General features: G+C 39.6%; 2 protein-coding genes across 2 annotated transcripts in view; one reads left to right on the top strand and one right to left on the bottom strand.

The window, feature by feature from the left end:
* Positions 1-25744, top strand: part of fam114a1 (family with sequence similarity 114 member A1) — a 28188-nt gene extending 2444 nt beyond the window's left edge. Inside the window, exons 5-19 of the mRNA XM_078793263.1 lie at positions 480-614; positions 695-847; positions 922-1060; positions 2115-2197; positions 2379-2570; positions 2656-2795; positions 2881-2953; positions 3028-3081; positions 4376-6152; positions 6222-6362; positions 6479-6594; positions 9903-10019; positions 20275-20402; positions 24637-24704; positions 24949-25744. Coding sequence (XP_078649389.1) covers positions 480-614; positions 695-847; positions 922-1060; positions 2115-2197; positions 2379-2570; positions 2656-2795; positions 2881-2953; positions 3028-3081; positions 4376-4504 — 1098 coding nt within the window. The 3' untranslated portion in view covers positions 4505-6152; positions 6222-6362; positions 6479-6594; ... (2 more) ...; positions 24637-24704; positions 24949-25744. The remainder of the gene's footprint in view (positions 1-479; positions 615-694; positions 848-921; positions 1061-2114; positions 2198-2378; positions 2571-2655; positions 2796-2880; positions 2954-3027; positions 3082-4375; positions 6153-6221; positions 6363-6478; positions 6595-9902; positions 10020-20274; positions 20403-24636; positions 24705-24948) is intronic.
* LOC131135073 (uncharacterized) lies at positions 5070-9795 on the bottom strand. Its single transcript, XM_078793264.1, has 9 exons — positions 9701-9795; positions 7762-8040; positions 6427-6699; positions 6214-6324; positions 6075-6128; positions 5855-5896; positions 5748-5780; positions 5622-5672; positions 5070-5224 (listed from the first exon to the last, which is right to left on the bottom strand). Exons 1-9 carry the CDS (start codon positions 9786-9788, stop codon positions 5145-5147), a joined length of 1011 nt encoding a protein of 336 aa, XP_078649390.1. The 5' UTR covers positions 9789-9795; the 3' UTR covers positions 5070-5144.
* Positions 25745-25824: the final 80 nt, after the last annotated feature.

The following is a 25824-nucleotide window of genomic DNA, read 5'->3' as shown; positions in this document are numbered from 1 at the left end:
AGATTTGCATTTACCCCTACACTCTTTACCCACGGGACCAATTTGTGACCACTGGCTCCCATTACAGCAGCATGTTCTTGATATACTAATATTACCATCACTATATTATCCATCCATTTTGTATGCCGATACCCGGCCTATCCCAGCTGACCATGCAAGCACCCTGGAGCCAGCCAATCACAGGGCACATAGAGACAAACAATCATTCACATACATCAATTGACCTAACCTAATATGTTTTTGGATTAAATAAGCTTTAATGTAATTTGTTCAGCACATCTGGAACCAATAAAACCATGACATTGTGTATCATTTCACAACATATTACTGTGCTATAAGTACTATATTCAGGGGCAATAATTTGAGATCTGTTTTTTGCTCTATTTTTAAAAAATTCTAAAGCCTTAAATTGTTATATTTAACTCTCAAAAATATTCTTCTCTTGTAATGTGTATGTTTGTATCAATTATTCAACCCAGGGTAAATCTGTGATCAGTGGTGGTCTCGATGCTTTGGAGTTCATTGGAAAGAAGACCATGACTGTGCTGGCTGAGAGTGATCCAGGTTTCAAAAAGACCAAGACCCTGATGCAGAAGACCGCATCGCTGAGTCAGGCAAGTTATGTCTGTTACACACATTCATGGAATGTAAACATATATAGGTTAATAACACCATTATGTTTTTGTTTTTTTAGATGCTGAAGGAAGCTAAGGAGAAGGAGCGAGCCCGTCTGAGCAGCCAGCCCATCAGCGCACCTACAGCTCATTACGGGATTCTTTTTGATGACTACCAGGGTTTGTCTCACCTGGAGGCCCTGGAGATCCTGTCCAATGAGAGCGAGGTCAAGGTCAGCCCTGCAGGAGACTAACAAAAACAACATTTTGGTGTGTCTTAAGAGATAAAACCTAGTGTCACTCACAGGTTCAAGCTTTCCTCTCCTCCCTCGGGGAAGAGGAGCAGGAGGAGGTGAAGAAGGAGCTGATTTTCATCAAGGACATCTTTATTCAGAGGGAAGGAGAGGAGGGGGAAGAGGAAGAGGGGAAAAGAGAGCAGGCAAAGGGTAAGGGTAACTAACACCTTTTTTTCACTAACTGAAAACAATTGAATTTGAACTAGTCTTTGTTCGGATTCTAAAGCAGTTTTTTCATTAAAATATAATGGAATAAGAATAATATCTTCCATATGTCACCATCATTAATCCTTTAAATTACCTTTTAGAAATGGTTTTAACAAACAGCTGTGATTGGCTGGCGACCAGTCCAGGGTGTACACCGTCTCTCGCCCGAAGACAGCTGGGATAGGCTCCAGCATGCTCGCGGCATAGAAAAATAGGATAATCAGCATAGAAATTGATGGATGGATTTTAACAAACAGTAGCAATTGTAATGCAAGTGTAAAAAGAAGTGAACCCCTCTTAATTGTACATTTTAAAAACAAAAAAAAACACTTACCTTTAACTGTAACAACAACAGTTGACAATAACAACAATAATTTGATAATTATTATTTCTGACAGCAGCAATTGCTTTCAGCACAACAATCCTCACTCGGGCCGCAGGGTATGCTGGAGCCTATCCCAGGTGTCTTTGGGCAAGAGGCGAGGTACACCCTGGACTGATCACATATAGACAAACAACCATTCACACTCACATTCATACCTATGGACAATTTGGAGTCGCCAATTAACCTAGCATGTTTTTGGAATGTGGGAGGAAACCGGAGTACCCGGAGAAAACTCACACACACACGGGGAGAATCGAACCCAAGTCATCCCAATCTCCTGACTGTGTGGCCAACATGCTAACCACTCGACCACCGTTTGGTCCACTCATACACTAGTTTGTACAAATAAATAAATACATATTCTCAATGTTCTCAATAGTATTTCCCTTCAGAGTTAGGGTTAGCAGAAAACACAAAATTACAAAATATGCTCCAGAAAAATAGTTTTTCATGCAGTAGGGGGGGCCCTAAATCTATTATATTCACTTTGAAAACCCCTGCAAGAGATGTTTGATGACCTGCATTTTGATTTCACATTGATATAACAATGAATTTTGCACAAAATGGAAAACAACATGCAAGTATATGTTTGTGTGTGTGTTACTCTTATAGAAGTTGATGAAGAGTTTCTGAGTGTTCTCACTGAGTTGCTGTTTGAGCTTCATGTTGCTGCGACACCTGACAAGCTCAATAAGGTACCAGAAGGACATAAAATGGCAGAATTTTCCTAAAAAGATATCAGTATCTAATGTCACATGTGGTATGATTCACTCACTCGTGCTATTGGATGCAGTTTGTAACAGTACAGAATCCATACAATGGTGCAGCTGCATATGATGAGAAGATATTTGACAGCTACTAATTATGCATCTTCAGGCTCGGATGAGTGCCCACGATTGGGTGAGCAAGGTGGAGCAGCCTGTCACTACGGAGACGGTTGGCAAGGAAACGCAGGACCAACCGGGAGGGGAGGTCTCGTTGGGAGAAGGGGATGGAGAGGAGAGTAGAGGAAATGAGGCGGCACAGGAGGAGGACAAGCAGGAAGAGGGTGGGCTTGAATTTGTGGAGGTGAGGTTTAAATAGCGCCATAAATTGCGTCATCATCATCTAATATAATCTAATGGATACATGTCTTTTTGTGTATGCTCTGCAGTCTGTCTACTTGTCATCAGTAGGCAGCCTGGCCGAAGTGACAGCCCGCAGTATTGAACAACTCCACAAGGTGGCAGAGCTCATCCTCCACGGGCAAGAGCAAGAGAAGCTAGCCAGGGATCAAGCACACATCCTTTCCAGGTGTGTGTGTGTGTGTGTGTGTGTGTGTGTGTGTGTGTGTGCATCGCTTGTGAAGGCCCTGCAGAGACTTACACTGTCCTTGCAGGTTGACATGCGCCATGTGTAAAGAAGTGGAGTGTTTGGCCAAAAAGTTCTCGGACACGCTGCTTCTCGTCGGGGTAAGTGTGAGCCCTGTTTAAAAATAGAAAAGCAAGGGCTGCGGTGAAGTCACACCCTCTGTTGTCACTGTCAGTGTCAGAGGAAAGCAGAGGAGCTCAATCCGATGGTGGACAGTGTGCTGCTGGAGGTGAGACATGGACTCCATTCACTTTTTAATACATGAAAATAATAACATGGCAGGTATAGTGCTAAATGTGGCAATAACCATTATCATTTGAGGGGGAAACAAGGAAGGCAAAGGGGCTTTTTAATGCCAAAACTGTATCACAGGTGTGCCGTTTTATCATTTTTCATCTTATGGAACCATATTTGGTCACTTCCTGTACGTTGTAAGGATGTCATGAGACGCCCAACTCATGAGACAAGCTTGAAATTGTGTCCACAAGACATAGCAAGGTTTTAACATTAATTCTAAGAAAAATACAATGTAAAATATGGCTGGACAAACAAACTCTAACTTGAATTTAACCGAGTTACAACACAATGCACAAAACAAAATCATTGACACTAAACAATATTATTGTCAATATTTGTTGAGAACAAATAAAGCATCTTAATGATAATATTTATTAATATGTTGTGATGCGGGGCTGCACGGTCGACGAGTGGTTAGCGTGCAGACCTCACAGCTAGGAGACCAGGGTTCAATTCCACCCTCTACTACGTTACCCTACTCCTCATAAAGCTACACTTTTTGCCTATGCGTGTGTATGCTAGCGGCCCCGCCTCCATCAGAGACACAAAGCGAGTGTATGACTGACAAGAGGTTCTATGAAACATCTAGTTGTAAAACCAATGCAGTCTCGCTCCTTAAATGTTAGGAGGCAAGAGATGAGGAAATGAATACATTATTATTAATAAATTATTGGAAAAACACAATTGAGTGAGAGCAGGAAGTTGGAACCGCAAAGTGTCAAGGGACGACTGTACCGTCTAATTGCTGTGAAAGCTGAGTGCTGGTGTAATTAAATCCGCCAAAACGCATTCTGGATCTCAACATTTCTATAAAATGCACCTCACAAACACAAGGGACCAATTTCTACCCTCTCTGTGGCTAAAGGGTAAAAGGCTGCAACAAAATGTCATTAATTTAATTTTTCTAATTAAACACAGACAAAATTCCAATATTGTAGATACAGTCTATATTGTACATTCACCTAAATCTTGGTAGTTTCTCTTGGGCTGCATAAAACCATTCATTTGACAGACCCCTACTCAGAACAATGGGAAAGTCCAAGGAACTCAGTAAAGATCTCCAATGAGGAATTGTTACACAAGTTTCGACTTCTTTTGCATTTTGCCCCCTGAAATGACATATTTTAATGACATTTTCATGTACCTGACGGCATAATATGCATAACATTTGAAGATGTTTACTCATGTGAGGATTGCTGAAGCTTCTCGGGTCACCTTATCCACAGGGCTCCAACAGTACCAACTACATCCAGAATGCATTTCTGCTCCTGCTGCCCATCCTGCAGGTGTCCCACATTGAGATCCAACGCTGCAGTACCTGCACAGAAACAGCAGAAGCACACATGCAGCACTAACACGCAATCATGCGCTACACGCTCATCCACTTGCCTTACTGTATGTATGCATTGTACAGAAATGATACACTTGACTCCACATTAAGTGCTTCAGTCTACATGACAGTTATTTATGTGTATAATATAAGCTAAGAGTAATTTGTCACATATATTTGCAGGTATCTGATGATCTAGATGTCCTTTCTGAAAACTTAACCAAAAATTGTTGCTGTTTACATTTATATATCAATATATTAGGCAGTCTTTGCACTCTTACCCTAACCCTGAGTTATTGTTTGACCCAAAAGAAATACTTTAATGCCAGTATCGTTCTCAAATGACAAGACAACTGATACTATCCCTAACATTTAATGACCCGATGAATGTGTATCTCCTACATTTCTGCAGGTATGTGCTCATTATACTTCATGCTATTCTAATACCAACATGTATTCCTTCATGAGCATTGAAACTTAAAACTGTCCACACCATACTGTAGCTACTGTAACCACAGACAACATGATTTGTTATATATTAATTTACTATAAACACTTAGTGTCTGACTGAAGTCCCAAAGACTGTTGAAAATGAACATGCTTTAATCCCTATTTGATATATATTGTTTTTATTTTCACATTTTATTGAGGGCTGAAAGGTGATGTTACTGAAGTTGACTTCTGTCCAGCTGCAGTTCGGCTCCTCTGTGAGGGAAACACACTGTTGGACGGTGATGAAGATTAGCTACAGGGGATGAAATACTGTATATTAATGTTTGACACGTTTCTAATAGGATCATACAGTTGATATAGAGTGTTGGTGAGCGCTGTTCTAATTAGCTTTGCACACACGTGGAAACCTTGCATGTTTTTATGTATATTTTACTTTATGTGCACAATAGAAATTAGTGTTAGCAACATGAAATGGCTACCATACAGTACATAATTCTTTTTATCACTCTTGAGCAATATTCTTGCACAAATTAAACAGGAAAGAAAAGTAAATTATAATAATTTAATAGTACAATAAAACAATAATTTAGACACTATGAAGTAATTCTCAGCTATGTGTACTTTTTAAAAACTTAAGTCCCATCATGTTGTAGTATATGCAACTGTAAACAGTGTTGCTGTTGGTTTACCAGTTCCATATTGGTCCACATTTCCATCCGGTACGCTTTCCACCACATCCTCTGAAAATGAAGACAAGAAGACTGTAAACTTTCATGAAACTAAGATTCGGAAAACATGTTCCTCTGATTTCCTACCATCAGCTTGAACCTCTTCAATAGTCGATAGTCCTGTCAGTCATGAAAAAATACCCGTGAACACAATTTCACTGTCAAATTGTCTATATATTTTTTTTCCCACTGACCTGACCACATTGGGCAAGACTCGTAAGAATGAAGATTTCTCCCTATAAACATTGGAATTAATAATCAAAGTCATCTCAGGTAGATTAAACAACATAAAATGTGATGGAATCTACTGTTTAGAATGTTGATCTCAGTATCTTTTTGCCCATCTAATCAAAAGTGGGGAAGTAGTAGTTGAGAATGTACTTGACTCGAATATTTGGTAAACAGTATACTTACCTTTCATCTGCTGCCCATTGAAGCTGTAACCAAGTGGACGAACCTTGGACTTCTCTGACAGAGAGGAAACACTTTCAGGTAAATTCAGGTTTGCTTTTGTTTGCATTGAACTTAATATAAACGTGTATATGTGTCTTACTACTGCAGCCTCCTCTTCGGTTTATATATCTGAGGAAAGCTGAGGTCAAAGTCAGCAGCATCACACACAGCAGAACCAACCAGAGGACCCTGAACACACCACCCCACTCATCTGGACCAGACACACATGACAAGATTGAGCTGTAATAGGTACAATCTTGTATGACCCCAATCGAATGTTTTGGCTGGTTTTAAATTGCATTCCCCCACAAACCTTCTGGAAATGTCTCCTTGGCTCTTGTAATGGAAATGGTGTGATTGGATAGCCTAAGGAGACATGTGATGTGATTGGACATCGCAGAAGTCGTCGGGACGGGCGGACAGCAATATGATGCCACTCTGTGACCTTCACCATCCCTCCTTTCCAACTCATCATCCTCAGGTGAGTGAAGGTGTAAGTCGGTGGTATTGCTGTGACCATATAAGGTGAGGTTCAGGAACTTAGTGTCTCCTAGTTGAAGCTCCACCGACATCTCAATGAAAATGGCTGGAAAGAAAGACACGTTATAATGGATGGTAGGATGGGAAAGTAGGACTTTGGAGAGGAAGCAACTCTTTATAATAGCAATGGCTGATTCTCTGCATGCTGTTTGTTAACATTATATGACAGCACATTGTATTCTGTTACCTTGTGGTGTATTAGCACAATCTACATTGTACTGTATATGTTGAAGATGTGTGTAGCTCCACTCTTCTGTGCGTTTAGGTGCCTATGGAACCCAGAGCTAACAATACCCGGCAAAATATAGACCACAACAGTCCTTACTGGCAAGGAGACAACACGTCCATTGTGTTCTACGTCCTGATTGGCTGAAGACCATTTTCAATTAATCTTTGCGCCATCGATAGCAAACTACCTTACTGCTGAGCTGCTTGCTCACTGCCAATAATGAATAGAAGAAGAAGCCGCCAACCAGCTAAATGAATATCCGGTTCAAGTTGTAGGAGTAGGAGGATGACAATAGGAGGAATATGTTTTAACAAGGATACAAAAACACTACAGCCAAAAGAAGCCAGGAGGAACAACTGTCAAAGCCGTGAATATGGCGAGTCAACTTATTGTGTCCAATCCAGTATATTGATCATTAAAATTCGAACAAAATTCAAATTTGAGAGTGTCTAATGTGGGACAAAATGTTAATGCCTGTATATAATAATTGTAACAATAACAGTAACAATAATTGTTATCAAATGAAGTTGGCTACTTTGCAGATTTCACCTATTTTGGGTACCTATGTTCGCAATAAACGAGGGAATACTGTAGTTACTGCATAGTAAAAATATAAAAAATCAGTAAAAAGTTTGGGAACCACTGAATGAAACATTATTTAGACATAACTTCTAAATATTAAATAATCCTAATAATATTATATATTATGTAATTAATATATATTAATAATAATAATAATTTCAATGAGACAAAATATTGCCGTATTTTTTCTTTAGAAGAAATATCACATTTAACATAAATAAAAATGGACATTATTTAGACATAATGGATTTGTAAATGATTAATATTACTTCAAGGGTAATACATAAACATCAGTACCTGAGTGTGAGTTGTTCCTTTGTAATTGGGCCACATTTCCTTGTGTTTCACACATGTACCAACGTGTGTGCGTGTCCTCAACACTTCTGGGCTCTGATGTAGTGTTGCCGTCATCATCTCTCTCCTTGCACCATTTTTCATCCACTGTGACGTGGGCAGGGTGACATGGCCTCTTCCGTCTAACCTCATCATCGCCACTCCTCCTGTTCTCCCTCTTCCTCATCCGACTGTCTTGTTCACACAGCACGTGGGGCAAACAGGCCAGGGTCACTTTTGACACTTATAGAAAATGTGGGTGGGAAATGAAGCAAAAAAGATAAACAACTGAGAACAGGGTGTCAAAATATAACATCACTGACAAGAAAGACACAAAAAGCAAGACCGCTAAATAAGACTCGTACTTGTGTGTGTTAGCGATAAGTGTGTTCCTTATCGGACCTGAAAGGGAGGTGGACAGGAAGTGACATGGAGGTGTTCAGAGTTGAGTTTAAACTTTGCTGGGTAATGATGGCTGTTCTTTTATTAGATCCTTTAGACACCTCACCATACATTCCAGTAACACTGCTGACACCTAGTGAGCGGTGTTGAATACTACATCAGTGTTTTTGAATGCGTCTTTAGAATGCCTTCTATTTGTATTTTGATTCATTTAGCATGTTTAATTATGCATATGTTTTGACTAATAATAGGCCAAAATTAGGAGCAAGGATTTATTCAAACCACAAAATTCTAACTGTGACATGGCGAGGGAAAAGTTTATTCCTATTCTACAATCACGGTTTATTTCAAGGTTGTCTTAAAAAGTACTTTACTTTGCAAAATGTCCAAAAAAGAGCAGGAAGAAGCAAGTCCATGTCCATGTCTCAGCAGTTACTGATAATTGGTTTATTTTATTGTGTTTAATATTAATTCAATACATTTGTAAAGTGAAAGAAAAGCCTAAAAAAGTATTATAGTTAAGTCAATAAAGTTCAGAATGAATATATGTAGCACCTTCTGTTGCCACTGAAAATGAATGACAAAGACGACAACAAACATTAATCAAAAATCTCCTTACCAAGACAAATGTGTGCCTGCGACTGAACAATCAATAAAATAGAGTTTAAGCATATCACTCTGACAAGCAGGACCATTGTTGGTTCCTGAGCCTACTGCAGAGGTGAGCAAACTACGGCCCGGGGGCCACATGTGGCCCTCCAAGCGTTTAAATCCAGCCCGCAAGTATTTCAACTTTTAACATACAAACTGGCAACATGACTCGCAAGACGGATGTCTTATTTAGTAAAACGTTCATTCATTTGATTGGCTGGTCGCCAGCCAATCACAGGGCACATATAGACAAACAACCATTCACACTCACATTCATACCTATTTGGAGTCGCCAATTAACCTAACATGTTTTTGGAATGTGGGAGGAAACCGGAGTACCCGGAGAAAACCCACTCATGCACGGGAGAACATGCAAACTCCACACAGAGATGGCCGAGGGTGGAATTGAACCCTGGTCTTCTAGCTCTGAGGTCTGCGTGCTAACCACTAGACCGCCGTGCGGTAAAATTAAATGACATAGATGTTTAAAGTGCTCCTGAAAAAGGGACATGAGAACATACTGATAGTATAACATTTTTACAGATGAAATTAGGCAAATAATCCAAAGGAAATTATTAGCATAAAATAATGTGTGTGTTTTAAATATAGTATGTTCTGGCCCCCCTGGACAATTTTGTTAACTCAATGCGGCCCACGAGTCAAAATATTTGCCCCGCCCTGGCCTACTGTATGTTTTGGAAAGGCTCAACTACAAGATGGCACAACAGGATACACCAGAGTGTGAGGAAGCAAGAAGCCCTTCCTGTGTACGGCCCTGCATAGGCTTCACACACACACACACACACACACACACACACACACACATATACATGAACAAACTATCCCTCACCTCTGTTTAAGGTGAAAAATTCTGGTAGGCAGATGATGACGATGAGGATCACGAGGATGAGAAGTTTGGCCACAGTTGCTTTTGTCATGTCGACACACACATACACACACACACACACACACACACACACATATAAACACCCACTATCTCAACTGCGCTGACTTGTTGTGTCTGCTTCCCTCTTCGGTTCAATTGAAACCAGCGTCCCTTCGTGCAAGCAGCTTCCAACAGAAGAACTCACGCTTGAAGACGAGGCAGGCGATGGAGCACCGAGACACTCGCCATGCACCAGCACGCCGCCGTACAACGCTTCACTTCCGTACGTACTTCCTGTGATGTTCACACAGAGAGTGACAAATGGAACTATTGGTAGAATGTGATGACAAATGTTTGAGTAGCTTCAACTCGTGGTATTTTTGGAACTGTTCCTTATGCCTCTAATGACAAATTACCATACCATACCATACCATACCATACCATACCAGTGTATGATGAAAGGTTTGGGTTGAAATAAGCTATGGAAGTAAATGAAAATAAGTAACTCTAAGAAGAAAAAATGCTGGAGAGCCCAATGAGTGTGGGATATGATACAGGAATTGGAAAACTAGCAAAAATACACAGAAAAATACATATATGTACTAAAACAAAACTCCATTAATTGTATTATTTTAGCCATAATGACAATTATGGAATTACAACAGCACATGTTTTTTTACTTTCACTTTTCCTTGTCAAGGTCACCACAGCGAGTGAATTGCATGAATGGTTTTTGCTATGTTTTTATGCCGGATACACTTCCTGGTGGCGATCCAGGAGCGCCATAATATTTTATTTTTGTATTTATGTTTTACTGCTTATATGTCCTATAGTATGTCTAAGGTCCGTGACAGCTTCAGGTGGTGTTTATTGACAAGGTCATAGTTGATACGGCCCGGCCTCACACAGACTCCACCTCCAGAGTCGACCACTTAAATTGAATTGGAGACACCTGGTCTCACAGCTAGGAGTACGATTCCACCCTCGGCCATCTCTGTGTGGAGTTAGCATGTTCTCCCCGTGCATGCGTGGGTTTTCTCCGGGTACTCCGGTTTCCTCCCACATTCCAAAAACATGCTAGGTTAATTGGCGACTCCAAATTGTCCATAGGTATGAATGTGAGTGTGAATGGTTGTTTGTCTATATGTGCCCTGTGATTGGCTGGCGACCAGTCCAGGGTGTACCCCGCCTCTCGCCCGAAGACAGCTGGGATAGGCTCCCGCCAGCCCGCGACCCCCGTGAGGATAAGCAGTATAAAATGAATGAATGATAAAAAAAATTCTGACAAAATGTAAAAAATTGATGAGTTCAATGTGTATCTTCAATATTACTTAATATTACTTGTAGCTTAAATACTAGGTCAATTTGGCGACTCCAAATTGTCCATAGGTATGAATGTGAGTGTGAATGGTTGTTTGTCTATATGTGCCCTGTGATTGGCTGGCGACCAGTCCAGGGTGTACCCTGCCTCTCACTCAAAGACAGCTGGGCATGACTTTGTCACTAAAGTAATTCTTTATTTACACATGTATTTTCATGTATATGTATTTACGTGTTCAGTGAATGCATTCACCACACTGCATCTGACATGACTGTGGTTTGTAACTTTAGAGTTTTTTTTTCTTGTATGTGTTGGTTGAGCTGATGCGGTAAAAATGTTGATTTTGTGATCGGATGCCGGAAAAGAACTACTTATCTTGGCAGTCCCGAGACGGATTTGGAGTAAACAAATACACAAATACAGTGACTGGCACAGCTGCCAGGTGAGGCCTTATCTCTGGGACACAGCCTGTTGAAGCTAATGAAATTGACACATGAGAAAGTCACTGCTTCAATAACTATGGATTGGATGAATACAAGATATTTTCACTTGATGAAACTCTCTTTGCATATTCAGCAGTTTACAGTACGGCCTTTATGTACAAATACACTCACTGACATCTTAAAAGCTGCTGAGCACAGTTTAAAAACTGGGAGCTATTTATGCAGCCGATTGATAAAAACAGCCGAGCACTCTTGTCATATGGACAATCTTTGAATATCATTATTCCAGTACTTCCCGTCCTGTCCTAACAAGGATCTTTCACTCCTGTTTTTTCCGTACTTAAAATCAACAGAATGCTCCTGTTATCCTGAAGACCTACAATGTGGAAAAAAAAATGTCTATATGTCTAAAATCTAAGACATATTTAGAATTATTTCACACTTTTTTGTCATGTACATAATACCTCATGTTTTCATTCATATTTTTGGGAATAGTTGTGACAATAAAGAAAAGGCATTAAATGAAAAGGTGTGTCCAAACTGCCTGTACTGTAGAACTTTAGCAGTTTATTACCTTTGTAAAGATGTCAGATATGCAGAGCAGTCTTCAGGTGTCTGGACAAAAGTGACATTTTTACTGTAGGTCCTTAAAAGCAGCAGAGAGCTCCTGTTATATAGAGGATCTTTGACTTGCCTTTTTTGCAGTAGAAAAAAATCACAAGCGCCCTCTGATGATGAGTGTTTTTACAGAAGGTTCTTAAAGGGCACTGTACAGTGAACGAGCACGCAGCTAGGAGACCCGGGTTTGAGTCCGGTGTGTGGAGTTTGTATGTTGATGTGAGAACTCCGGTTTCCTCCCACGTTCCAAAAACATACAAATTGTCCATAGGTATGAATGTGAGTGTGAATGGTTGTTTGACTATATGTGCCCTGTGATTGGCTGGCGACCAGCCCAGGGTGTACCCCGCCAGGATAGCCTCCGGCATGCACGCGAACCTAGTGAGGAAAAGCGATATAGAAAATGGATGGATGGAGGGTTCTTAAAGGGATAGTTCCAACATCCCCATCAGCAGTGTAGTGCATTAAAAGTAACTTAAGCCGCACTTTGTCCCGTGAGCCAATAGCTCTGGTCGGATTTTTGTGACGAGGAACATAGTCGGTTAGTTGGTGGGACCACTTAAGTAAAGAGTTTGGCTTTTCACAACAATATGCGTTCAAAAGAGTAATACATTTTGCATCACAGAAATGCCTTCTTGAGAAAAATCTTATCTCAGCAGCGTCTTCATCCGTGCGTGTAAACACTGTGGATTGGGATAAACATGCAAAATAATCAGAAATCAGGAAAGGGGTGAACACAACACTTTATATTAGTCATTTGGTGAATTGAAATTGTGATTATGGCAGAGCCCTAATGTATGAATAAAATAATAAATATGTTATTGTGAACTGTATTCATGATAACAAGTGAAATATGAGTGGTGAGCATGTTCGTGAAAAAGCAGCAGCAGGGAGAGGAGAAAGGAGGAAGGGGAGCATGGTGATTTAATGCTGTGTAAGCAGTAAGGCGTCGCCTCTAAAGCTTTATGAATCATTATGTAGAATTTACAAGCTTCTGAAAGGTAATGAAGGTTTCCTGAGATGTTCTCATGCAGCGTTTAATTCATTTGTCTCACTTTTGCTGAGATTAATATGCACTGTAGATGACACTCAGATGTCCACGCCATGTTGAAATGGTCCTCTTTATTGTCACCAAAGGGTTTTCAAGGTCATCCCTGTCAGACACATCTTTGCTCTCTGGAGAGTCTTGACACAGAGCTGCATCGCTTTTGGTATCCCTTTTTGGCTCTCTCACTCTCTCCTCTGCCGTAACCTTTGCAGAAATGTCACATCAATAAAATCTTTTGAACATGAGAAAAAAATCAATAAGCTCCATGTACCTTTTTTTTTTTTTTTTTTTTTTAAAAAAGGTCTTTCAGTCTCCACATCTGCATGGCTGTCAAAGTACTTGTGAATATCTAGTTGTGTTTTTATGAGTCAACATAAACATTTAACACATAAAAGGGCCTTACGGGCCTCAACTACTCGCACCATCAAATGTTACGGGCCTCTTAAGAAAATACATTTTGCATGCTGAGCTAGTGATAAAAGTGGATCATTAAAACAATAAAAACATAAACGGACAAACTCAACACGGCATGACGAATAGATGATAACCAAACCATCAGACACATGACTGGATATAGATAAGATACAGTATACAGTACAGTAAATAGATAGAAACATGTCATGTTGACCATAGTTCCAACAGTGTGGAATGGTGTGAAGTAGCAGTAAGCTGCTCAGTACTACTTGGCAAAAGCCATATTAATATGACAATGATAGGAAAATAAAAATCCAAACCTACATGACCTTATTAGAAGCCTAAACCTAATAACTGGTTTGGTAACCCAACTGCAATCAAGCATTAACGATTGCGATAACTTGCAATGAGTCTCTTACAGCTTTGTGGAAGAATTCTGACCCACTCATCTTTGCAGAATTGGTGTTAGTTTTTTTATTGGAGCGTCTTTTTAAGGTCATGCCACATAATCTCAATAGGATTCAGTGTCAGGACTTTAACTAGGCCACTCCAAAGTCTGCATTTTGTTTTTCTTCAGCTATTTCAAAGTGGAATTGCTGGTGTGTTTTGGGGCATTGTCTTGCTGCAGAACCCAATTGACTTCAGCTTGAGGTCACAAAGAGATGGCCAGACATTCTCCTTTATGTAGCGATCAGCTTATTTTTATGCTTGGATGACATTTAAGAATTAATTTAAAATCTTACTAAAAACACGACCTGTACAATTAATCACGTTGGCTTTCTTACTTATACTTTTATATATACTTATATACGATTGTCCAGCATTTTATTACTGATGCAGATACCAATATCAATATGGGCAGCAAACTAATATTGTGTAATGAACATATTATGTTTATTTTTCTGTGAAACACTTTGTGTAAAATAAGACACATATTGCAATATGCATTGTTTTTAATGTTTTGTCTCAACAAAAAAATCATAACCAATCATCAACTGGTCTCTCTTAATAATTTCACTAATAAGAATCCCATATTATATGGTTGTCAATGATACAAAGTAGTTGAAAGTTGCACATTTCTATGTGGCACAAACATCCGAATAAGAACAAAGTAAAGTACAAAATAATAGAATGAGTGAAATTATAAACTGGGCTCATTTAGCATTGTTCGATTTTTATTTTGTTGCCGATTATCAGCAGAAAAAAAGCAATACTGATATATATATAATTTTTTGGCCAATAATACTGGTCGGACAATATTATCAGACTTCCCTACAAAAATGTGTTTTTTCAACATATATGAAAATGATATACTTTATATATAATAATATCAATAGCTGGTCTTCATTTGAGTGTATAGCCACCCTAAAGCTAAGTTTGCCATTGCAAATGAATCCACACTAAACGGCCTATACCACATTTGCCCCCCAAAAAGGCCCCCTAGGCGAATCCAATCATTGGTTACATGCAACACACGCCTCTGTAAAACATGATATAAATGCTACTGGTTGGTTCCAGAGGGATACAAATCTGTCCCACTACCCCCTCTGGGCTTTAGTGATCATCCCACTATTCCACTCAACCCAACATCGCCATCCCTATTATAAGGACGGCTAAAAAAAAAATGATTTGGATGGAAAAGCAGTGAACCAAAGCATGTTTTGAGACCACAATCCGGAGTAATCTCCTTACCCCCTCCAGCTGCATAAATGATCAGGTTGATACAGTCCCTTCATATTTCATATTTTGTGTGGGTATTTTCATTCCCTCCAAAACTGTTATTATTTTCCTTCATAATAAAATCTGCATTACCAAGGAGCTTAAAGAAAAAAAGACTGGGTACTCCGGTTTCCTCACACATTCCAAAAACATGCTAGGTTAATTAGCGACTCCAAATTGTCCATAGGTATGAATGTGAGTGTGAATGGTTGTTTGTCTATATGTGCCCTGCGGTGTACCCCGCTTCTCGCCCGAAGACAGCTGGGATAGGCTCCAGCACCCCCGCGACCCTCGTGAGGAAAAGCGGTAGAAAATGAATGAATGAATGAATAAACAAGTTGTATTGACTTGATGTCTTCGAAAGCACCACCGTGCAGAAATGATCCCACCGAGTGCTAATTAACTCATGTTGAGTCTCTCCTCCCTTTTTTTTGTCATTCTTCTCATTTGTATTCTAAACATGTGTTCCTTTTAGTCTGCACTTAGCCACTAACTGCCTGTTGGTGACTGGAGGTCAGGTAGCTCGTTTTGCAGCCATGTCATAATAACGATAGGTGCCTGAGTAGAATACAATAAAAGAAACCACACATGACTTTCTTATTTACTTTTTTCATTTATTGCATGTGTTAAATGAATGTCAGCAATTTGTCCATCCATTTTCTATGCCGCTTATCCTCACGAGAGTGGCGGGCATGCTGGAGCCTATCAACCAATCACAGGGCACATATAGACAAACAACCATTCATACTCACATTCATACCTATGGACAATTTGGAGTCGCCAATTAACCTAGCATGTTTTTGGAATGTGGGAGGAAACCGGAGTACCCGGAGAAAACCCACGCATGCATGGGGAGAACATGCAAACTCCACACAGAGATGCCCATGTCTTCCCGATCTCCTGACTGTGTGGCCTACATGCTAACCACTCGTCCAACAATTTGTAATATAGTTATTTTAATAAGCAAGCACATTCATCATTAATACTGCAGTTTGACCTCTCCTGGCATCCTTATTCCAACATGCCTCGCTCTGTTCTTCATGGGTTTATGGATCAATAGCGGAGGGCAAGGTGACTTTTTTTCAGCAGGGCCGAACAATAGATGAGCTTGTGGATGCAGCCTGCTCAAATCAGAATGCTGCATCCACACAAAATGGTGCTCAGGCACTACGGGTGCCAACAATAGAATGAATGGTGGCTGCTTTGAGCATAATGGTGTGCAGCACTATATACATCTATATATATATCACACTCTCGTGGCTGTCTCATTTGGAGGAAGCCGACGCCAAGCACTGAGCTCACTTTGCTTCCCATTAATACAGTGGAACCGTGGCCAGTGTCATCAATCCAGTCCATTTTTCTAGTTTTACAATTATACTGTAATAATATAATGCATTGACGGCAACTATTGTAGTTTGTAATAAAGTATTTACTACGGACAAACTAGTGTTAAGTGAAGCATAAATTTCACTTTGATACAAATATGTTCTGCTTTTGTGACAGCTCAAATATCTACATAACTACAGCATAAAAACAGGGGTGGGCAAACTTTTTGACTCGCGGGCCGCATTGATATGACAAAATTTACGGGGGGGGGGCAGACTATATATTTTACACGTAACAGTCCACCTGGTATTATTGTATCTGTAAAATTGTCATGCAATCTGCTATTATTATTTATTATTTTATATTTATATTTAAATATTGTAAAAATAATAAAATATTATAATAATTACAATAAAATTAAAATAATAATTGTTATATTATTATTATGTAAAATATGCAAATATAACAATAATATTATATATAATTAATATAATAATTAGCATTAATATAATAATTATAATAATCATAATAGTTCCAATAATTATTATAATAATCTAATAATCTAATAATCTAATAATCTAATAATCTAATAATCTAATAATCTAATAATCTAATAATCTAATAATCTAATAATAATAATAATAATTATTATTATTATTATTATCATTATGTGCTTGTATCCCTTTTTTCAGGAACACTTTGTAAACAACAGACCATGTCAAAAAACAAAATTGATAAAACCATCAAAAGGTTGGCTCAGGCCATGATGCCAGGTTGTATGTTGAGTTTAAATGAAATACTTTGGAAAGATTGGGCGGGCCATATTCAAACACTTGGCGGGCCGGATGTGGCCCCCGGGCCGTAGTTTGCCCACCCCAGGCATACAACATAAACAACACGAAACTGTTTTTTAAATAACAATTTATGTACAATTTATGTATTTATGTCCAAATATAACACTATGAACTATTTTCATATTTGCAACGGAACTATGTGTGTGTGTTTCCCTACATTTTTTTATGTTTATGTGTATGCACTGTAACAGCTGCCTTCCTGTCCTGATGCACTTCTGCCACCTAGTGGCCGCTTTTAATGGCATTAAAATTGCTCTCAAGGATAATCCATTAGTGAAGAGTTGCATTATCACTTCCTTTTGCAAAAAAAACTCAAAAAGACGTATAAATCCGTTATTGGGATGGACAGTTCAGGTTTATAAAAATGTATAACTACTTCTTTGGTATTGAATGAGATCAGCGTTATATTTCCTTTATGTGAAGTCTAAGTTAAAAAATTTAATATATGGTTAGAAACCCGGTACGGCAGTCGAGTGGTTAGCGTGCATACCTCACAGCTAGGAGACTGCGGTTCAATTCCCTGCTTGAGCATCTCTCTGTGGAGTTTGTTTGAATTTTGATTTGACATATTCCTTTGCTGGCGACCTAGGAGATCTAGGAGACCCGGGGTTCGATTTCCCTCTTGGGCATCTCTGTGTGGAGTTTGCATGTTCTCCCCGTGCATGTGTGGGTTTTCTCCGGGTACTCCGGTTTCCTCCCACATTCCAAAATCATGCTAGGTTAATTGGCGACTCCAAATTGTCCATAGGTATGAATGTGAGTGTGAATGGTTGATTGTCTATATGTGCCCTGTGATTGGCTGGCCACCAGTCCAGTCCCAAAGACAGCTGGGATAGGCTCCAGCACCCTCGTGAGGAAAAAGCGGTAGAAAATGAATGAATGAATGAATGGTTAGAAACCATGACGTTTTTGTTTGTTTATGTTGTTTGTTGCCGGACACCTGTCCCACTATGTTGAAAGGTCCTTGAATGCACCATGTGCATATGCTAACTTTCTCCCACACTGCACAGATAGACCACTACTGTGTTTGTATTGTTTTTGCATGCATAAAGGTAAGTTCGATGACCTTATAGGAGAAAGTTATAAAATATATAATAATATATAATTTAAAAAATCTCTGATAATAGATTTTTGGGAACACAAGCCGGTCCGTGGGTCCAGAAAGGTTGAAGACCACCATATAGTATTCACTTTCTCTTATACTGGATGCATGTTTCACCCTCCCTGCTTTTGACAATTAACAGGAAATATTCCAGCGCGTTTGGACCGTCTTTTGACCTGGAATAATTTATCACAGTAACAGCAGGCCTGCCAGCGACGTCCCCATCTCTCATTTCCACTGGAGAGATGCGTTGTCTGTGATTGGCTTGCAGGCTCCGGGGCAGATTAAATTATTATGGTCTGCTCTTTATTTGGCTTTGAATGCTCTCTCATTTTCCATTTCTTGCTCTGTCACGTGCTTTCCACTTCCCTTTTTTTTTTTTTTTTACGTCTCGACTCATTTACAGCAAGGGACAGTGACATGCGGTGAGGAAACATTTGTTTCCTTACTTTTTATTTGGATATGAAGTACATGTAGCCTTTCCTTCTCCGTGAAAAGCTCTCATACTTTGTAAACATTTGGGTGTATAATCCTCCATCTTGGCAGTCAAATTCATTTATTTACTCAGTAGAGCATAACAATATATTGAATGCATAGAAAAGAAAATCTTTTCTGAAAGGCAGGAAATAACCTCTTTCGAAGGACTTCAGCGACAAGCACATCCCAGCTCACGCACACACACACACCCAGCCCTTCAGGATGTGATGCAAGATATATTTTATTGTAAGAAGAATGACATTAAACCGTTAAACTGCTGGGTTGGGATTTCCATTATGTAAAAATAAAAATAAAAATAAAAATAAAAATAAAAATAAAAATAAAAATAAAAATAAAAATAAAAATAAAAATAAAAATAAAAATAAAAATAAAAATAAAAATAAATGGTATATTGGCAACCCAATTTGCTGGTTTTAAATAACCCAGCAGTGCAGTAAATATGAACCCATCGTTAGGTCATATGAACAACCCAATTGTTGGGTTAAGATAACCAACCCAACTTGTTAGGTTAAAATAACCTAACGCGAGGTTGGTCCAATATTTAACCAGCGCTGGGTTGGGAAACAACCCATCTTGGGTTGTTTTTAACCCAGCATTTTTAAGAATGTAGGGGAATTGGGAAAAGAGATGAGAAGCAATGGAAAGCAATAATATCTGATGAGATGTAATATAAAGTCTTTTTAATCCTCCCCATGGCCCCTGACTCTAATATGGGCAAGCAGCAAACTGGGAACTACTTGAATGTTCCTGTTCAGGTACCAGAGAGCTAAAAAGGAGGACGCGAGAGTTACTGACACAAAGGAAGGAAGAAAAAAAAAAGTTGTTTTCATTTCCATTAATAATTCAGGATGTGTGTTCTTCTGTCCTGTTGTGTGCAGCTGCAAAACTGATGCCTCAGCCATTCTGACAAAGCAGCTCATAAGTATACGCATGTGCCACAAGGGGTTGGGATTAGATTGTTTGTGGATTTTATGCTAATTGTCATATTTTAGTCTGTCATTGAGAGAGGCAAAGAGACTGGAATAACTAACAGTTAAGACCGAAAGTGGACATTTTCGGAGTTAAAGTCCATTTTTATTTGTTGAGTTGGTACCTTCTATCTGGCAATGGCACAATACTGTAACAAAACAATAAATACATATTCATTTGCTATGTGTTGACTTTCATACTCTTTCTCTAATGCATGTATATCTAGTGTCGAAAAGGATGCTCTACATGAAAGAATGAGGCACACATCCCCTGGGAGACGACACGGGACTTCAGGGGAGGCGCAGCAGCTTGAGAAAAGTAAAGAAAAACATCTGCTCATCAGTTATGTGAAAGGTAAAAAAGTTTTTATTCCTAGTGGAACTAGGAATGGAGCTGTAATATTTGAATATCGGCGGCACGGCGGTCGAGTGGTTAGCGTGCAGACCTCACAGCTAGGAGACCAGGGTTTGATTCCACCCTCGGCCATCTCTGTGTGGAGTTTGCATGTTCTCCCCGTGCATGCGTGGGTTTTCTCCGGGTACTCCGGTTTCCTCCCACATTCCAAAAACATGCTACGTTAATTGGCGACTCCAAATTGTCCATAGGTATGAATGTGAGTGTGAATGGTTGTTTGTCTATATGTGCCCTGTGATTGGCTGGGTGTACCCCGACTCACGCCCGAAGACTGTGTTGGGATAGACTCCAGCACCCCCCACGACCCTTGTGAGTAAAAGCAGTAGAAAATGAATGAATGAAATTAATGTTACATATGTTCAAACATAGGAAGGCTATTACAAGGGAGCACAATTCAGGAAGTATAAAAAACATCTCAAACTGATTGGGTGACATTTTTCGTATTTGCTGCTCCTGCTAGAAGAAAGATTCGTCGACGTATAATCCTATAAATTTATCCTCAAAGCATCTATTTGTCCTACAGCAGTAGAATTCAGACCTGAATGGATAGGTGCAACGTGAAGGCCAAACGCTGGGGATCAATATTTGCCTATTACAGAGCCAGTTGTGCATTGTGTGTGTGTTGTGTGTGTGTGTGTGTGTGTGATCAGGAGCTAATGGGACAGAACTGTGATGTGTGCTTGGATGTGTGCTCTTTCCATTTCACGTGGAAGTGGTGAACAGACGCATCGGAACACCAAATGCTGCTAAATTTGGCAGTTTGCATTCCGTGCTTCCCTCACTTCCCTCACGGGCCATTAGGGACCACAGCTAGCGAGACAGATTTGAACCATTATATGCATGCATACATGCTTTTTGTGTGCCACCCCCCCCTCCCCATCCCTCTCCCCGAAAAAACAGAAACTATTATCTCTTCCCATAACATTAATGGGCAAAGCCATGTGGAACTGATTCTGATATGGGACGGTGGTCGGTGGTCGGTGACGGTGGCTATTGCACAAAAAATCCAGAGGCTTGTTCTGTTCCTTAATGGCTGCAGTGTGTGTTTATTCCCAGAGACTACTTACTAGCTACACGCTCACAATTATTAGAAACACTTTGCACTTGTACTGAATAAAACATGGAAGTTAAAATGTGTCTAAGTATTACTCCATCCATGCTAATGGAGGCTCTCTGCTCCAGTATGGTGGATCAAACTAAAAGTGCGTGCTTGTGCATGTAATTGTGGGTATTTTGGGATGTTCTCAGCCCTGCTTACAGTAGTGCAGCCATTTCTCAGATTGCAGTGACCTTCTCAGGCTGTCGTATTATATTACAATTGTAAATAAAGAAGCTAAGGAGGAAATTTGTGAAATGATACGTCATTATAATCAAATTTTAAAAAGAAGAATGTGCTGCTCGGGCTTAGACATTAAAGGCATGAACTATACTTGCTGAATGACAGACTTGAAGGTTTCTCCTCCATTACATTGAAATCATTCCAGAGGTAAAAGACACTCCCTGAATGCAGATGAAGCCTAGCACACACACACACACACACACACACAGACCACCAACAATGCTGTCCTTGAGCTGTATATGTTTCTGTGTTGACAAAACTGAACAGGTAACGTCGGTCTGTGCTAAATGAAACACACACACAGCCAGGCCTTCTAAATTCAATGTTCTCCCACATCATTCCAGTTGTAAATTACACAGGAATGCTTCTCCGTGCATGGCAATGTGTATGTGAAAGGCATGACGAGTATGTCAATGTGCATGGCAAAAATGATCATTTGCTCATTTGCTCGTCTGAGCGATACGTCTCAAGGACACACCAACAGACACACAATTGGATACCAGAGGCAGGCATGCAACTATACTGTGCTGTATCCTATATTTGCAAGTTGCGGCTATGGAATAAATCAGTAAATAAACAGTGATACAGAAAATAGATGGATAACAAAATCATCATTATGGATTGAATAAGGACCTCAAACAATGCACAACGATGAGCCAATTCAAGAAACAATACAAGCAGTTGATGTTTGCTAAATACAAGTCATGATGTGCTATATATATCACTATATTGACATTATTACTATGGTACCCATTATGTCATTGGATGGTCATATCACCTTGTACTTCAGTACAAGGTGCATTTAAAAAAAAAACAAAACCTTAAACTGTATTATGGAAAGCAGGAAGTGAACAAATGTAACAGTTACTGATTGTAAAAGTACCAGATGGAGGGGTAGGATTTAATAAGCTTTGCTTCTTCCTACTCCTTTTGGACATGTGGAACTGTGAACTGATTATGTGATGCACTCAATTGGAATCTGATGCATGTTCAAATAAATAATAAAACCATTACTATTACCATATCACCATACATGGTCCTCCACATTACTTCTGCTCCTGAATGCCCCACCGGGGCTCAGTTGGGTTCAGATGTGAAGATATTTGGCTACTCCATCACCTTCAGTTTCCTCCTCAAAGGTACTTGTCATCTTTAGACTTATTAACATGTTGGAAAACTGCCATGCGGCCCAGTTTTCCAAGGGAGTGAATCATGCTCTGCTTCACAATGTTGGAATCCAAGTTTCCTTCAATGAACAGCGGCTCCCCAGTGCCAGCAGCCCCAGACCATGACACTACAACTACCATGTTTAACTGTCGACAAGACACAATTATTTTGGCACTCAGTATACGTTGCCAGCTACTTTAAACAACAATGGCTGCGCGTTGAGTCAAATGCAGTGGATCATAAATCTATACTGCTTTACAAGCTGGAAAATGATGACTATAAAAGATATCCAAGTTTCATTTCCATAGTATAATAAAACATAAATGCTATGCTTCATATACTGTACATGTGTGTGGAAGCAGCATGTTGGTTGTTCCTGCAGGTCCACACCTGAGGGAATCACATAAGCCACAGTGCCAGCAGTTCATACAAGATCATCATTCATAGAACAGTATTGTGTGTCACGGCGTAATAGCAGATATGGCGAGCAGGAAATTGAGGGTATAGGAGATTGAGATTGTGAGAGGGGAGAGTGTGGATTGAAAATTGGGAGGCAAAAGGAAGAAAATTAGCTATAAATGATCTGTTTAGTATACCTACTTTGTATATTTGGCTGTTAGTGGTATGATAATAAGGTGCGTGAACGTATGGCTGCATCACATTGAACACAGACAGGATGATTATTCAGTGTGAAGTGTGTGAATGGGGTTTTATGTTGTCATTTTCAAAGATGTGTGTATACTGCATCACTGTCGTAAATATGTCCAATAGATTTGTGAATCTCAGCTGCGGCGACAGCGCAATACAAACCAGATAGGTAGCACTCCTTCCTAATGACCGGTGTTTAGAGCCAACTGAAAGTGACCATAGTTTTCCAATAGGAATATTTCTGTCATTTTTGAAGAAATAAACTATGTGTATGTGTGACAATGGCACATAAAATAAGGTGGACTTAACAACAAGGACCATGGCCGAATGCTGCTTCAGATGCATCTGTTTATGAAATAATCAATAAGACTCAAAGTAGATCAATAAACAAGGCTATACTGTCCGTGAGTTCCAGTTGGTACTCGGTTAATCTATAAATCTGACATCTAATGACATAATAACCGAATCAAAAAGTCCCTCAAAAAATCAGATTCATAATTCCAGGCTTACATCAGAATCAGAATCAGAAACGGTTTTATTGCCAGGTATGATCAAACACATACTAGGAATTTGTTTTGGTGAAATAGGTGCAGACACATCTATTAAAAAATGAAAATACAAAATATACAGAATACAGTATAAATATATATACACAGTCTGTTTTTTGTTTGTGATTCCGGAAGTGCAGTCTGATCCTGCAAGAACCTGCAAGAACATGTTTTCTGGTAAGATTATTCCCATTGGAAAGCTATCAACACTGTTCTTTATTTGCCATCATGTCCTTGCAGAAAGACATTTGGAATCATTTTAAGCTGGAAGCGGTCATCCTTTAGTACTGACAAAATCTGTAAAATACCACTTCTTTGTCTCAGAAACTTACCAGGAACTTGAACTATCTGAACTATTCCTTTAATTCCAGTTCCCAACAAAAGAAAAACAATGCGTCTGACCAGTTTATGAGTAACACATCGGTTTCATTCAAAAAAAGTAACCTCAGCTGTTTGACTCCCATCTTTCCAGTTTGTTGGAAGTGCGCCCAGATCTAAACCATGCAACCAGCCTGGCCACATCCTGTGGTCACCGCAGAGGTGAGGGGGGGTTCCGGTAAAGTGCTCATTCCTCTCTATATGAATATCTACTGCATTGCAGATAGAGGGAGGACACAGGAAAGGGAAAGTTACAGGAGAGAGATGTAATGATGGGTGGAGTAGAGAAGTGCTTGTGTGAAGGGAGGGAGAATAATGAGGACAAACATGAAGTTCATTTGTTGGTGTGTGACTTTAAAAACATGCCTCTCTTTTGTAGTAACACTTTTTTTTTTTACCTCAATAGCCAATAGTGAGTCACTGGAGCGTAAAGTATGAGCCTCTCCACTGAGCTCAATCTCACACTCTTCCTGAAGGCCACCACCCCTGGGAGGAAACTCATCTTCACCAGTTGGAGGCATGATTTCATTCTTTTGGACGCTGAAAATAAGGCCATGTATTCAAATCTTCTGCCTGAACTCCCTCGGCACCGAGAAAGAAACATGGAGTGTCTACACACGTTGTTCAGTATGAGAATCAGTTGGCACCTATAGGATCAGCTGCCATTATACATTCACTAGTACGCTCAAGGAACATTCACTAGTACATTCACTAGTACGCCTCGGAGTCCCACACAACACTTTGTGAGTCTTGTTCACTGTCCTGTTTAGTTAGAACAGGGGTCTCAAACATGCGGCCCGCGGGCCAAATGTGGCCCGCAGGACACTAGTTTGAGGCCCCCGCCTTGATATGAAAGTTTGATGTAGTGTGGCTCACACATGTTTGATATAGATGCTGTATGGTATCATGTACCCAGAAAAAATTATTACGTTTGATTAATGTTCATGTTAAAGGTTAAATAACTGTTAATAGTTATCCTCCCTATCCGTGTGGAAGTGGTAAGTTTTTGGCCTTTTAAGTTTAAAGGAAATAACTTGGAGGCTACCGTTTAGGTCGCTAGCTCTCTAGTTTGCGAGTTAGCATGCGTCTCAAGACTCTGCAGTTGCGCAATATGTTGTAAATTTAAAAAAGTATAAATGTGACTATAGTCGTGTTTTGTCATGTCTACAGGGCTCTAATAATGCTTTGTTCATTTTAATCTGAAAAAAATAATTTGTCTACCCACCAACTATATGTGGTTTCTTAAGTTTTTATTATTTGCCGTTTTATTATTATTATTATA

This window comes from Doryrhamphus excisus, linkage group LG9 (assembly GCF_037039965.1).
Source record: "Doryrhamphus excisus strain RoL-2023G ecotype Guam linkage group LG9, RoL_Dexc_Guam_v1.1, whole genome shotgun sequence".
Lineage (NCBI taxonomy): Eukaryota > Metazoa > Chordata > Actinopteri > Syngnathiformes > Syngnathidae > Doryrhamphus > Doryrhamphus excisus.
This window is presented reverse-complemented; position numbering and strand designations above follow the sequence as displayed.

Excerpts from the sequence above, each read along its gene's own strand:
- LOC131135073 (XM_078793264.1), bottom strand. The coding sequence starts at position 9,788 with ATGACAAAAGCAACTGTGGCCAAACTTCTCATCCTCGTGATCCTCATC. Across the intron at positions 6,129-6,213 it reads CCGAAGAGGAGGCTGCAGTA|AGAAGTCCAAGGTTCGTCCA; the intron begins GTAAGACACATA and ends CCTCTCTGTCAG. Across the intron at positions 5,897-6,074 it reads CAATGGGCAGCAGATGAAAG|GGAGAAATCTTCATTCTTAC; the intron begins GTAAGTATACTG and ends CAATGTTTATAG.